Raw genomic sequence first — 15,449 nt, forward strand, 5'->3', positions numbered from 1 at the left:
AAAATGGATCCTAAGATGAGTTCTGCTGCCACAGCAACAGCAGCCATTGTACCTTCCCCTATTCTAACAATGGGTCAGTTCAAGCTTCAGTCCCAGGTCAGCCACAGTGACAGAAGCCCATGGAATCAGAGGTGAAGTTTAACGATGGCCACTGCCTCCTCTTTTCATTTAATCCAAGAGGTCGTTGGAAACAGCCCACTGAGGGAGATAGACGCTGTTTCCCAGAAGTAAATACAGCTCAGCTTGTACTTTGGAACAATTGGTCAACCTTGCTACTTGCACAATCTACTAACAAAGGTTATGTGGTGCCTGAACATGATCATGGCAGAATCACCGGGCCTCGTCACCATCTGCCTTTTAGGATATCTACTCAGTGCTGAATGTACAGGTTTGTTTCCTTTATAAAGTTACATTGAATGTGCTTGTATTTTAGATACAGAAACGTCTGGGGCTGTCTTCTTCATTATATAATGATTACAGGATTTGACCACAATATTTATGATCCTAGTAGTTAGCTTATGGGTTAGTAAGTACTGGTTCTCTGGTAGCTATGTCTTCCTCATTTTAAAAATTAAATAGATTTACAATATTTATAGTATGTTTTTTAAATGGACACTGTTGGGCTTATGATTTGACAATGTAATTCCTTAGACAATAGTTGTCTCCTTGGTTTAAAAAAAAAATTAAAAGGGGGAAAATGCTTTAACAAGGAAACAGCAGAATTTGGAGAAAAATTAATTGTCATTTTGTGGGTTCTTTACTCATTACTTTGAAAGCAAAATGGGAAACAGAGCAAAAACAATGGTTTTACTTACACAAAAAGTTTGATTTTAAGACATATAACATGGTTCAAAATTTTAGAACTGTTTAATGAGTCAGACCTCTAATTTTTAAAGTCTATAAAATCATACACCTTCAACTGATAGTCTTAGAATACAAACAAACTCTCTAGTAATAAGTTGTTATTTATCACTGAAGTTTTCCATGGGTTAGAAAGAAATTATTTTGTCTGATTCCAAACATCTCGGAGTTGACACAGGGGGAAATTCAATGCTCACTTGAGCTCTTAGGACATCAAAGCAAATCCAAGAATTGACATCAAGAGTACAAATTTAGTCAATGCAATTTACATCACTTGGTTTTCTTCCACAACTTCAGTGACTTTATGTATTCCCCAAAGGCAGGCACACAGAGAAGAAACTACCCCATTTAGACAAACAGCATGTTCTCACAGGAAGCATTTATCACACTTACTTGTCAACCTATTATACTCAAATCTACAGTGCCAAGATCAGGGGTGCCAACCCGAAGCATCCCCAGAAAGCAGACTGGCCCTGTGGTTCCCACTCCAGACATGATGTCACACTGAAATGCAGAAATAATGACACATGAATGCAGAGGTTAAATTAAACCAGCAAACTGGGCAGTGTCAAGCGATAAAGAAATTTAGCTGGTAACATTCACAAAGTAGAACATAAAGCTAAGTCTTTATACACATCTCATCAGTGTGAGATCTAGGAGGACAAAGGATCCAAACTTCCTTCGACATAAGTGGTGAGGTGATGGAGGTTTTAAGAAGGCTGCTGCACACTTGAAGATCTCAGATGTAGGAAAAAAGGACAGATTCAGAGGAAAAAAAGGGCTAGGATTTCAGAAACTTGGTAAATAATGAAAAGAATAAATAAGCTTGAAGGGTTAAATATATGACCCTCTGACAATGGTAAGGAGAAAGGCAGTGGAGTCCTCATAGTCAGAGATATTAGGTCCCTGAGCAGAGCACCAGGGGGCTTTCCCTAAGGATGGACAGTGTCGGTGCAGTGCTCTCCTCTGCTGTTAAACTGTCACTGGCTTCTAAAAGCAGGTTCTATGAATGATTTTCACAGAGATGTTGCATTTTCATGGCTGCTGCCCTTAGGTATTACTGCATCAATTTAGAATTTTGCAATCAAAACTACTTCGTGCCACCAATTCAGTTTTGTAAAGTGTATGGACTTTACAAGCTGCCTTTCATTCAGAATGAATGAATGAAATAAAATGAAAGACAGCTTCAATCCATAACACAGTGGCTACTACGGTGCCAGGTACCATCACAAGGTACGAGGGGCTTGGGGATAAATCAGATTCCCTCTCTGATATAAAGTACCCTGAGGCCAGGTGAGAGATTTCAATACGTGATAAGATGCATACCAGGCACTAAAGGGGCATAGAGAAAGGAACATATTAATGGTGGGACACTGACAGAGGGACAATATTTTGAGGCGGGTCTTAAAAAATGAGTAGGTTCATTCTACTAAAATGCCTGATTAAGGGCATTCTATGCAGAGAGGAGCACTCATGTGCAGAGGTCTAGATTCACAACAAATGTGATATCTTTCAGGAACTCAGTATTCTTTCAATATTGAATATGACAGGTGAGGCAGGGTCAGGGCATCAGGTAAGGAAGGCCCTAAACTAAGGAGTTTAGACAAAAGAATGCAATTTGGAGTTATCAGAAGTGTAAACATGAATACCACTGACGGCTGACTTAGGCTGCTTGGCGTGGCAACATTCTCATGAACTGTGTGAGGAACGGACGGCCAGACACAGGGAGACCAGTCTTGAGGCCACTGCAATCATCCAGGGAAGGCACAAGAAGAGGGAAGGGAATTCAAGTGACACTATGGAAGTATTGACTAGAAATGACATGACTTAACCATCTGGGTATGGATAGGGAAAGGGTTTAGAGGAAGTGGAAAGAACACGTCCTTGAGCATCTAGGATATGGCCCAGTGCCTAAGAGCATGGACTGTGGGCAGTCTGACTGCCCACGACTAAATTCTGACAGTGACACTTTAATGAGTTACTTGGGGCAAGTCACTTAATCTCTCTGAACCTCTGTTTTTCTGATTTATAAACCTGAGATGACAGCACCTATCTCATGAAACAGCTGTGAGGAGGGAATGAAATAATGGATGCAAACACTGAGCACATTGTCCATCCAGCATGACAGAAATATTAAGGAAACATCAGGTCTTACCAGCCACATGGTGATGTACAGTTTCAAGTTGTAAAGATGATCTGGAATTCCAAAGATCTATCTGACTTGAGGTAGATATTTGGAACTCACTGTCATATACACGGCAGTTACAACAACGTGTGTGTGTAAGGATCCAGGGAGTGAGCATGAATCTTGTGGCACCTAGTACAGTGCCTGGCAGGAGTAAGTGCACAGAAAATTGTGTTGAATCAAGAAAGGACTCAGATGGGGCCTCAGACGGTAAAGAATCTGCCTGTAATGCAGGAGACCAAGGTTCAATCCCTGAGTCAGGATGATTTCCTGGAAAAGGGAATGGCAACCCACTCCAGTATTCTTGCCTGGAGAATCCCATGGACAGAGGAGTCTGACAGGCTATACAGTCCATAGGGTCACAAAGAGGCGGACACAACTGAGTGACTAACACTTTAGGGCTGGACTAGGGTGAGGCAAGAAGGGCACGAAGGGCATAAAAATACTTGCATACCCTGAGCAAGCATGCCTCCTTGAATTCTGTGTCCTAGGGGCCTTGTTCACCTCACCCAGTCCTGGCCCTGACAAAGATGTATGGATTGAAGAAGAACAAGGCTGAAACTGGTGGCTGGAGCCTGGGAGAACACTGAACCTCATGGGGCAGGCAGAAGAAGGGGAATGAATAGATTCAAGTGGTGGGTGAATAACAAGAGTCAGTGCACAATGAAGGAAACTATAAGCAAGGTGGAAAGACAGTCTTCAGAATGGGAGAAAATAATAGCAAATGAAACAACTGACAAAGAATTAATCTCCAAAATATACAAGCAGCTCATGCAGCTCAATACCAGAAAACCCAATCAAACTCAATACCAGAACAACCCAATCAAAAAGTGGGCAAAAGAACTAAACAGACATTTCTCCAAAAAGATTTACAGATGGCTAACAAACATGAAAAGATGCTCAACATCATTCATTATTAGAGAAATGCAAATCAAAACTACAATGAGGTATCATCTCACACTGGTCATAATGGCCATCATCAAAAAGTCTACAAAGAATAAATGCTGGAGAGCATGTGGAGAAAAGGGAACCCTCTTACACTGTTGGTGGGAATGCAAACTGGTACAGCCATTATGGAGAACAATGTAGAGATTTCATAAAAAACTGGGAATAGAACTGCTATCTGACCCAGCAGTCCTGCTGCTGGGCACACATCCCAAGGAAACCAGAATTGAAAGAGGCACATGTACCACAACGTTTATTACAACACTATTTACAATAGTTAGAACATGGAACCAACCTAGATATCCATCAGCAGATGAATGGATTAGGAAGTTGTGGTTCATATACACAATGGTATATTACTCAGTTATAAAATGGAATGCATTTGAGTGAGTTCTAATGAGGTGAATGAACCTGTAGCCTATTATACAAAGTGAAGAAAGTCAGAAAGAGAAAGACAAATACTGTATATTAATGCATATATATGGGATTTAGAAAGACTGTAATGACTATCCTGTATGCAGGGCAGAAAAGGAGACGCAAACGTGAAGAACAGACTTTTGGACTATGTGGGAAAAGGCAAGGGTGGAATGATATGAGAGAATAGCATTGAAACATGTACATTGCCATATGTAAAATAGATGACCAGTGCAAGTTGGATGCATGAAGCAGGGCAGTCAAAGCTGGTGCTCTGGGACAACCCAGATTGATGGGGTGGGGAGGGATGTGGGGGGGGTGGTTCAGGATGAGGGGACACATGTGCACCTGTGGCTGATTCATGTCAATGTATAGCAAAAACCACCACAGTATTGTAAAATAATTAGCCTCTCATTATAATTAATTAAAAAAAGCAAGAGCCAGTGCAAAGAGGAGAACCAGGAGAGAGTGATTTCATGGAAAGAGCACCCTGAGAAGGGAGAGATCAACAATTAGGAGTGTTTCAGAGCAGGCAGCAAATAGAGAAGTTCAAAATTATCCTTTAGGAAGTCAGTGCTGATCTTGACAGGAGTCATTTCATTATACAGATGGAGTAAAGAAGAGAAAGAGCCACAGAAAAGTGCATTAAGTAAAAAGGAAATTGAGAAAAGGAAGAAGGCAGACCAGACACAGGAGTAGAAAGGAAGAGAGATAACCACCACACACCAGCCTGCACAGGATCTCACTGATCCTGTCAGCAATGCTGGGAGGCAGACAGTCTGATGATACTACTGTTTACACTTGACAAAGTTAAGCTGCAAAGATTATGTGACTTGCCTGAGGTCTCATAGCCAATAACTGGTAAGACATGTGATTCAAATCCAGGTGTGTCTGCTCTGCCTCCAACCCCCTATTTTTCCACTAGATCGCACTGTAAATGGATACAGACACAGATGCTACTGTAGGAGTGCCCAGGGCCAAGCACAGAACTAAGGAGCAGAGAGGAGGGCATGGTGGAGGCTGGGAGGCATCAATATGCCATGGCACCCATTGGCAGCTTGTGGCTTTCTCCCAGGGCACCTGGCTGACTGACGTAGCAGTTGGGACTGTGGGGCGTTAAGTACTGAAGAAGAGGTGAAGGAAATAGAGAAAGTTGACAAAGGAAGAGTTGAAGAGAAAAAGTCTAAGCTAAATTCGGGGGGAAAGTAAAGCCCAAGGGGACTTGAGGAGTGAGAGAAAAGGGAGAGACTATCAAGTGATCAGCAGGCTCCATAAAGCAAACAGCTGCAATGGAAATAAAGGACTTTAGTTGTTTCTTCTCCTTTCTTTTTTTCCCTCTTTGGCACTAACAAGAAAACAGTCCCAAAATGCCCTGGAAAGTTCATGTTATAAACACCTTGTCCTGTTGAGATGCTATCAGATGTTCTCCTAAGGAAAGGAATAACTCTAGGCAGCTTCTTGAGTTCCTGTCATTAATTATAAATATAGATACTATATCTATATCTCTCTATCTAGAAAAAGACACATGCACAGAGACAGAGAGTGAAACAGAAAGAAGAGACTGAGATTGGAGAGGGGTGGTGGGGGAAGGGGTGGAGAATTAGGTTAGAGACCTTAATCCTCCAGTGTTCAGGAGTGTTCCTACAGGCTAGGCAGTCAAAGCTAAAATAAATCACATCCTGAATCCGAGAGAATGACATATGTCACTGGAATTCCTAGAACACATGCAAACTTAAGGGGTTGTGAGTCTGAAGTTTGAAAAAATAAAAAACATGAATGCAGGGGTTTCTCTTTAATATCTAGTGAGACACCGGGATTGTCTTTAGGCCTCCGCTCCTCCAAAAGAAACGTGCTGCCGAGTCATCTGGGCAACTGCGTCCTGTAAACACAGCCCGGCCAGGGTGATGGATCACCTTGCAAGGATCTGCAATTAGCTATTTTCAAATGATGACGAAGTGTGAAGTTAACTGCTTACTTGAGAACTTTCTTTTTCATCCAGAGTAAATTCAAATACGATTGAAAATCTGACCTTTTATTACTGGAGCTCTCTTGACTAAAAGTAAAACTGAATTTTAATTCCTAAATCTCAATATGTATACAGTTTCATGAGAACATCATAGATTTTGGCTCCATGCCCCAAAGATAAACTGGTTTGGGGATTACTTGGATTAAAAAACAAAGCCTTTCTTAAGAGATGTATTTAATTTTCATGATATTTTCTTTCCTCTAAAGCTAAACAGTTCTTTTAAATTTCAGTTTTTCTTGACCGTGAAAATGCCACCAAAATTCTCCATCGGCCAAAGAGGTACAATTCAGGTAAATTGGAAGAGTTTGTTCGAGGGAACCTTGAGAGAGAATGTAAAGAAGAAAAATGTAGTTTTGAAGAAGCACGAGAAGTTTTTGAAAACACTGAGAAAACTGTGAGTATTTCCACATAATACCCTTCAGATGCAGAACAAAGAATAGAAAAACCTTTTTGAAAAATAGGGAAAAAAACCATATTTCCCTTTAGAATTTTAAAAATCTATACATGTATATATATTATAAATACTATAATAGAGAAGGAATCAAAAACACTGTAAATAGTACCATTAATTTGTCCTCTTTTTCTTTATAGACTGAATTTTGGAAGCAATATGTTGGTAAGCAATTCATTTTATCCTCTCCCGGGTATATTAAACATTCGAGATTTACGTATTGCTTTCCTCTGTGTCAAAAGGGCTCAGAAAAATAAGTTAAATTGTTTTTACCCAACATTGAATGGTAACTATCCGAGATAATGGAGATATCTGCTGGCAGAAAACCTTACTCCTCCCTAGGGCTTCAAAAGGAACATGGTTCCACCTCAGGAATCCAGAAGGAAGAAACCAAAGAGAATTGTATCTGGGACTGAATGAGAGTTTACAATCCTCAGTAAAGAATCAGAAAATGCTGATTGACTTAAATGTTTACTGCTTAAAAGCCTTTCTCCTTCTGGTGGCCTACAAGGCCCTCCCGATTGCCCCACGCTGTGACCTCCACTCCTCCTGCTCTCCCCTCACACTCAGGTCACCAACCATCCTGGCCCTGCAGCTATTCCTTGCACGTGCTACAACTGCTTCTACTTTAGAGTCTTAGACTGACTGTTCCTTGCATGTTGAAGATTCTTCTACCAGGTTCCTGTAGGCTCACTCCCTCACCTCCTCTCAGGTCTTTACCCAAATATCACTCTCTCAATGACGCCTGCCTTGATCGTCTATTAATATGTCAACCTGCCTCCCCCCACAACCCCATCACTTTAGACACTGTATCCTGTTCTATTATTTTTCATAGCACTTTTCACCATCTGAGGTATCATATAATAGTCTTACTTATACTATTACTTTTTCCCACCTTGCTAGAATGAAAGCTTCATGTTGGCAGGTGTATTCAACTGTTGTGTTTATTTATACAGTCCTAGTATCTCAAACAGTATCTGGTACAGAAGCACTGAGAAAATACTTGCTGAATGAACTGAAAAAGGAGTAAACGTCACAACTTTAATGACAACTAAGTTTTAACACTAATTTAAAATCTAGCAGCAGGATTTTGAGGCAGTGTTAAGTTTCCCAGCTTGACTTACCTAAGACCATGTGCATGAACAGAAACTACCCTGGACAGCCAATTCACTGAATTCCATCAGTTCTATTTTCCCAGATTCCATTCTGTGAACACTAATGGACTTATTCATATTCTTGTGACTAATTATCTCTCCACTTTGTTTTTAAATCATGAGGGAAGAAGAGGTCCACTCTGTTACATTTGCTTTATCTGCCTTTGTCCTTAATAATGAATGCTACCGTGCCAACTTTCTACTGAGGTATTCCACTACAGTTAGTCCAAACAAGTCTTTTCATTCTCTATTTCTATTTAAAACTCTGAATCTTGTCTTTTTTAAAAGCAAATCAATTTCTACTTTTCCTCCGCATATAGTCCTGGCTGCATTTAAAAAACTCTCTTGTTCCCTTTATTGCCCATACCCTCCTCAGGTGGCCTTTCATCAGTACCTCTTTAACACCATATTATGAAGCTGGGCCCCTGCCTTCTAGGCCACAGGCTGTGTTGTTTACTGTAACTCAGGTAAAGAAACCTGGAAGGGCATGATGCCTGGAAGGGCATCAAGGGCATGATTTTGCTGTTGACCTGAAAGAAAAAGACTACAGCAAAGATGGGTTTATTCAGGATCAGCGGAGAATCATAATTCAGGGTCTTCAACCACTGGGAGCCATGTGCAAGTTCCTGGAGGACAGAGGGCAGAGAACTCTTTTGAAGAGGGGAAAAGGAAGTGGGGAGGAAGTGCGTGTTAAGTCACTTTAGTCGTGTCCTACTCTTTGTGACTCCATGGACTGTAGCCCACAGGCTCCTCTGTCCGTGGGATTCTTCAGGCAAGAATACTGGAGTGGGTTGCCATGCCCTCCTCCAGAGGATCTTCCTAACCCAGGGATCGAACCCACGTCTCCTGCATGTCCTGCATTGGCAAACGGGTTCTTTACCACTAGTGCCACCTGGTACAGTAAACAAAGAGTCCCTGGCTTGTCATTGGCTGACTCCTTGCCAAGAAAGAGATGGAGTCGGTCTTCTTCCTGTTGGGCTCTGCCATCATTGGGCGTGAGAGCTCTCCCTTCTGATCTCTCAATTCTATTTAACTGAGGTTTCTGTTTATTAATTTTTTACACTGTCAGTACTGCTTTGTCTACTAAAAACAAGACAAAAACAAGAAGAAAGAAAAAGAAAACCCAATTCCATGCTCCTTTTCACTTTGCAGTTGAGATTCCCAAGCACCCCAAATAGCCTCTGCTGTTTTCTCCTGTGTGGGCCTTCTCACACAATGGGGATGCAGGTCCCTCATTCCTGCCCTACCCTCTGCCATCATTTTACCATGGGAAGAATTTGGCTGAAGGAGAAAAACTGCCCAACCACATTAGCCAGAGTCTGCCCAGCAGACTGGCTATCACTTTTAATCCTCACACCATCCCTGTGAGCAAAGCATTATGAACTTCATTTTACAGAAGAAACTGAGGTTTAGAGAAGTTAAATGACTTGCCAAAGGTCATGCAGCTGGGGAGTCATGGAGCCCAGAAGAGCAGCCAAATTCTTTACTGCCCAACCCCCACTTTCTCTATGGCCCTTGCCGGCCTTCAGATCGCAACATTCATTAAACCACCACTGAGTAGCCTTAAACAGGAAGCTCTCACTTGGCAAGGTCTTCTCCCTTGCTGTCTTTGACTCCTATTGTCTGTGGCTTTGCCTCAGCCCAAAGTATACACAGACAAGCACCCAAAGGAGGACTAAATGCAGGATAAAATGACACTCATTTTAAAGATATGTCTCAGCAAATGAGTTGCTGTGTAGCTGGCTGCAAGCCCAGAGCTTTTCAGTGAAACATCCTAAATAATTCAGCTCTGTTCATCTGCAATATAAAGTGCAAATGTGGCTCGTTTTTTTTAGACCAGTCCTGAACATCAATAATAATAAACCAGAGATAACGTATTTTGTTTTCACAGAATTGGAACAAATTGAAGTATCTGTGCAAAAGCACATTGGATCAAGGGGCAGAGGGGACAAGGTCTAATTTTTACAACAAGCAGATTTTCCAGAGAGGGACTCTTTCTGAGAAAAGGTTATTAGCCCTCAGCCAGTGGGACCTGGATACACGCTCCTGACAGTGAGCATGATAGACACACTACTGCTGTCCTACAGCAGGCAGGGCTCCAGTCAGTAATCTTGGCTCTAAAATATGACTGACCATTAGAAATTCCTCTTGAATTGCCCCCTTTCACTCACTGTTTTATTCTTGTGTCATCTTTACCTCTTACTCTTTGGTTACTCACACATCAAGCCTTACTGATCTCGCTCCTGGCTTTCTTCAGGGCTCTTCCTCTGCTCAGAGGACACACCAGCCTCCCTCCTGGTTCTCTTCACCCCTTTCCCCTGAAGCTGCCTTAGAGTTACGAGTTGAGGCAGAGCTCTGAGAAATCCGACTGAAGGGTTCCCTTCTCATCCTGACCCTTCCCCTCTTACCTATTCCTTGCTCCTGTTTTCTGATGACCAGTGTCTTCAAAGGTTCTCCAGAATGCTACGAATGTAGAAACTTCAGGAAAGATAGGAAGGAAACATAGCCAATCTATATAAAAACATAGCACATTTTCAGAAGCTTTTCTTTCTTAATTCTTTGTACTGAAAGCTGTTTGTCTCTTTACCAAACCATTTGGGACCTAATCATAGACAGTAGAAAATCCTTCAGGAGTCGAGCACCTTTTGGGCTGTTTGGAACCATCACTGGCTACTTAACAGTGAAATGATGAGATGAGGAAGTAGATGCATGTGTGCCATGCCAAGGCTGCCAGTTCCCTGAGTGGAGTTGCTGTTACCTAGCTCAATTTGCTCTACAAGACATGCAATAGAACAAGCTGGGTACAACACGTAGATGATTGCTGAAACAACATGGTTCTATTTAGAAGTAACTCCATCATCATTCTATAAAGAAGGACTGAAAATTCCTCTTACCTTCTGCTGAGTATATCTCTACACTCAGACTTTCTTCTCCCTCATCTTCCTCCCTCCAGTTTCATAAACAATCCACATGCCTTCCTTAGGGCCATTTCCTAGAACAATGTTAGCCTAAAAACCTTTATTAGAATTTTTAGAAACTTAGGAAAACAGGAGCATCCCATAAGCAGTTGATCTCCAGGTCAGAAGTCCTGCTCTGACCCTAAAATTAGGCTCCCCTCTCTATGAGTCTGTGAAGGAAGGATTGGGTATTCTAACCAATGCATCTGCTAATTCATCTTCTTAATCTACCTCGAAGATGGAGATCAGTGTGAATCCAATCCATGTTTAAATGGCGGCATGTGCAAGGATGACATTAATTCCTATGAATGTTGGTGTCAAGCTGGATTTGAAGGAACGAACTGTGAATTAGGTAAGTAACTATCTTTGGATTACTGGTGGTTCCAAATTTCCCTTTGAAACCAGATGCAACTGGAAAATGCAATATGTATGTACCATAATTTTCTCTTAAATTATGGTAAAGAACCCTTTACATGAGATTTACACTCAACAAATTTTGAAGTTTATGATACCATATTGCTAACTCTGTATAGCAGATGTCTAGACTTTATTCCTCTTGCATAACTGAAACCTGGAGAACAGCAACTCCTCACTTGCTCCACCCCCCAGCTCCTAGCAAGCACCATTGTATTCTCTGCTTCTATGTGTTGGACTATTTTTAGATACATCATATAAGTGGAATCATGTGGTATTTGTCCTTCTGTGACTGCCTTGTTTCATTTACCATAATGTCCTCCAGGCTCATCCACATTGTTGTATATGACAGAATTTCCTTATTTTTGAAGGTTGAATAATATTCCATTGTATAAAACATACTTATAAAGCTTGTAAAGATGATCAATTCATTTTATCTGTGGTCATAGTTTCCAGGATGAGTTCAAGAAACCATATGAAGAGCAACAGTAGTATTTGGTAACTAGTAGGAAGTGGTAGGTTCCCAGGTGGCACTAGTAGTAAACAACATGCCTGCCAATGTAGGAGACATAAGAAACCCAGGTTTAGTCCTGTGGTTGGGAAGATCCCCTGGAGAAGGAAATGGCAGTCCAATCCAGTATTCTTACCTGGAGAATCCCATGGGCAGAGGAGCCTGGTGGGCCACAGTCCATAGGGTCGCAAAAAGTTGGTCACAACTGAAGTGACTTAGCACGCATGCATGCACAGAACTGGTAATGGTGTTCCACTATCTTATTCATCCTCAATACAACCATTATTCTCCCCATTCTACACAGATGAGGAAAGTGCAGCTCAAACATTTCAAAATCACAGAAGCAGTAAACGGTTCAGCCAGGACCTGAACTCCCAATTTATCTGACCAAAACCCATGCTTCTAACTGCAATCCACAAAATGCAAAGAAAACTGAGCAATAAAACCATTTGAACTCATAACTAAAATATCAACAAAGCAGTAGAAGTCAACTAAGTACAGAATTGGGGTAGGGAAGGCCAAGTCTCCCTTATAATAGGTTCTTCTCCACCCATAAGAACCACTTCACATGTGAAATTTATTGACAAAATTCAGAACTCATTCCTGAATTTGACTAAATTGATATACTGGAGTTATATAGAAAATCTAGGGTCATTGTGCATCTTTTCTTTGCATAGCCTAGGCTTCCTTTTTTCTGAGATTTTGGCAGTTGGAACAGTAAACCCCAAAGTCCTTTACCTATTTGTTTATTACTTCTGGATGCAGGATTACTGGTACTGTGATTGTGAAAAGCATACAGTGCTAATGACAGATTCTCTTTCTACTCTGAAACTCCAGAAGAATAAAGGTGCAGTCCTAGGGAAAGAATTCAACACTACAGACTACATGACTAAGGGAAAAGAGTAGAAAACTAGCAGGACTCTATTTAGGCGTTATGGCAATCCACCTGACACAGATGAAAAGGGCATTAAAACAAAATGAAATGCAGCAGCTGCACTTGTCCTATAGAGAAGGGGGAAAGTTGTCTCTAATACTGTGCAGAAATCCTTTCAGTGCTAAAGAGAAATCCATTGATCATCTTCCTTTGAGTTCCAAAAGATTAAAAGGAATAGAAGACAGGGAAAAGAAAAGGCAGCAGGGCAAAAACATTTAAAAAGAAAGAAAAAAAGGAGATGCAGGTGGGTGAACTGGTACCCTGAGCTTGGACTCCCACTCCCTCAGACTTTACAGTGTGGGGACACTCCGATGCCTGGGTTCCCTTTCCTATGGGCATGTTCATTGGTTCAACATCTCCGAAGTGCTACTAGCATCTGAAAGGTTACAATTTCAAATTCAGATGGACCTAGATAAATCTGATCCTGCTACTTGGAAGCTTATGGAAACTGATTGAATATCACCTTAAATAATATAATTATTAGAGCTGATGGAATGAAAGACTCAATTGGGTTCCATTAAGAATGAAGGGCATGTCGTGGCAAAGTAAAATTGAAAATAATGTTTAATGTTAAATACTCCTAAATGTGAGAGTTGGACCATAAAGAAGGCTGAGCATCAAAGAACTGATGCTTTCAAACTGTGATGCTGGAGAAGATTCTTGAGAGTTCCTTGGACAGCAAGGAGATCAAACCAGTCAATCCTAAAGGAAATCAATCCTGAATATTCATTGGAAGGACTGATGTTGAAACGCCAATACTTTGACCACCTGATGCAAAGAGCCAACTCACTGGAAAAGATCCTGATGCTGGGAAAGATTGAGGGCAGAAGTAAAAGGGGGTGACAGAGGATGAGATGGTTGGATGGCATCACCAACTCGATGAACATGTGACCAAATTCCAGGACATAGTGAAGGACAGGGAAGCCTGGCATGCTGCTGTCCATGAGGTCGCAAAAAGTCAGACATGACTTAGCAATTGAACAAAAAAATGTCTTTAGTTTTAACATAAAGACACTTTAAAAGAGGCAGAGAGCCCAGAGGAATGTAGTTATAAAAGCAGCAAACTGCTATGATAGGTTTTGCTATGTGCATGAAGCTATGGTCCATACAGCAAAAGTGCTAAGTCTACAATGGGCACCTTTTTAGGCCCCTCAGGCTCACCACATTTTGGTTTGGTCATGGCTCTGTGGAGACACTGCAGCCACCAACAACCCTAGCCTCTAGGGTATCTTGAGCCCAGCTGACCAAGGTTTAGTAAAATCGTCCCAGCTTGCTTAGTTTAGAAACAAAGTGGGAATTCTCTCAAAAAACTCTACCTCAGGCACTAGAGGAAAGCAAAAGCATATACAAACTCCCATTTAAGCTGTTGCTTCAAACTGAACTAGAAGCCACTAGAAAAAAAGCACAGTTCATGGAGTATCTGTGCCCCAAGTCCCTGGCCTCACCCAGTGTCTGAAAGGGAAGGAAATTTCCATTGTTAAGACCTTATTCTTTTTCCTCTTCTCTTGTTCATTGGACTCCTCTCCAGGGAAGAGAGGTGCAAACATTCAGGGAATGCTTTCTAGTTAGAACAATTAACTGGCTACTGTGTCCCTCTGGCTGGAATAAAGATCACTTGAGTGTCCCCAGATACACATCCCATCTGAGTCCTTTTCAGATAAATTGAAGTCCGTAAGAGTTCGGCCATTCCTGTCCCTTCTAAAGAGTACAAGAGGCATTTCCCCACAGTAAGAGAGATGGAAAGAAAAACAAGCACAGAAACACTTTTTTTTTTTTCATTTTGGTAAATCACAGACACTACTAATATACTGTGTATTTCTATGGAGTAGAAAAAAAAAGAAAATACCTTGAGTTTAGTTGATAAACTTGTTAAAGAGAATATCGTTCATCCCAGTTTTGGTTCTCCCGTCTGTGAATATATCATGGCAGATGAAGGCAGAGTAAAATGAAGCAGAACACACTAACTTATAGGCAGGAAGGGAGTTAGAGGTGTTTGTGCTAACATAGAGGGAGAAGAACAGACACTGTGAGATGTCCATCCACAGATATTCTAGGGGCTTCCCTGGTGGCTCAAATGGTAAAGAATCTGCCTGCAATGCAGGAGACCTGGATTCAATCCCTGGGTTGGGAAGATGCCCTGGAGAGGGAAATGGCAACCCACTCCACTTTCTTGCCTGGGAAATCCCATGGACAGAGGAGCCTGGCAGGCTCCAGTCCATGGGGGTCGCAAGAGTCAGACACGACTGAGTGACTAAACCAACCAACCAAAGAACCAGGGAGAATCTACACCCAACACGGGGCCTAATGTCCAAGTGCTCCAGAAACAATTGATGACTGAGTCCCACAGTGACTGTCCCCAAGGTGCAGGACTACAGACGTCTCCACTGGAACTCCTTGTGCTGTTATTTTCTTTCCAGACTCAAGATCTTTACTTGAGGTCAAAAGACTGCTGGTCGGACAGCAATATTTCCCACTGTGTGCACAAACCAAGCCACAGGACAGCAGCAGCAGCAACATACTAGGCCACAAAGAGCAGTGACAAATGGGGAAAAGGATGTAGTGGTCTAGTTACTTAGCCAAGGACGCAGAATCAGGAA

At 41.7% G+C, this 15,449-nt stretch overlaps 1 protein-coding gene across 1 annotated transcript in view; it reads left to right on the forward strand.

Moving 5' to 3' along the window:
- Positions 1-171: 171 nt before the first annotated feature.
- Positions 172-15,449, forward strand: part of F9 (coagulation factor IX) — a 33,865-nt gene continuing 18,587 nt past the window's right edge. Inside the window, exons 1-4 of the mRNA XM_061408512.1 lie at positions 172-388; positions 6,662-6,825; positions 7,023-7,047; positions 11,232-11,345. Of these exons, the coding sequence (XP_061264496.1) occupies positions 301-388; positions 6,662-6,825; positions 7,023-7,047; positions 11,232-11,345 (391 nt within the window). The 5' untranslated portion in view covers positions 172-300. The remainder of the gene's footprint in view (positions 389-6,661; positions 6,826-7,022; positions 7,048-11,231; positions 11,346-15,449) is intronic.

This window comes from Bos javanicus, chromosome X, assembly GCF_032452875.1.
Source record: "Bos javanicus breed banteng chromosome X, ARS-OSU_banteng_1.0, whole genome shotgun sequence".
NCBI lineage: Eukaryota > Metazoa > Chordata > Mammalia > Artiodactyla > Bovidae > Bos > Bos javanicus.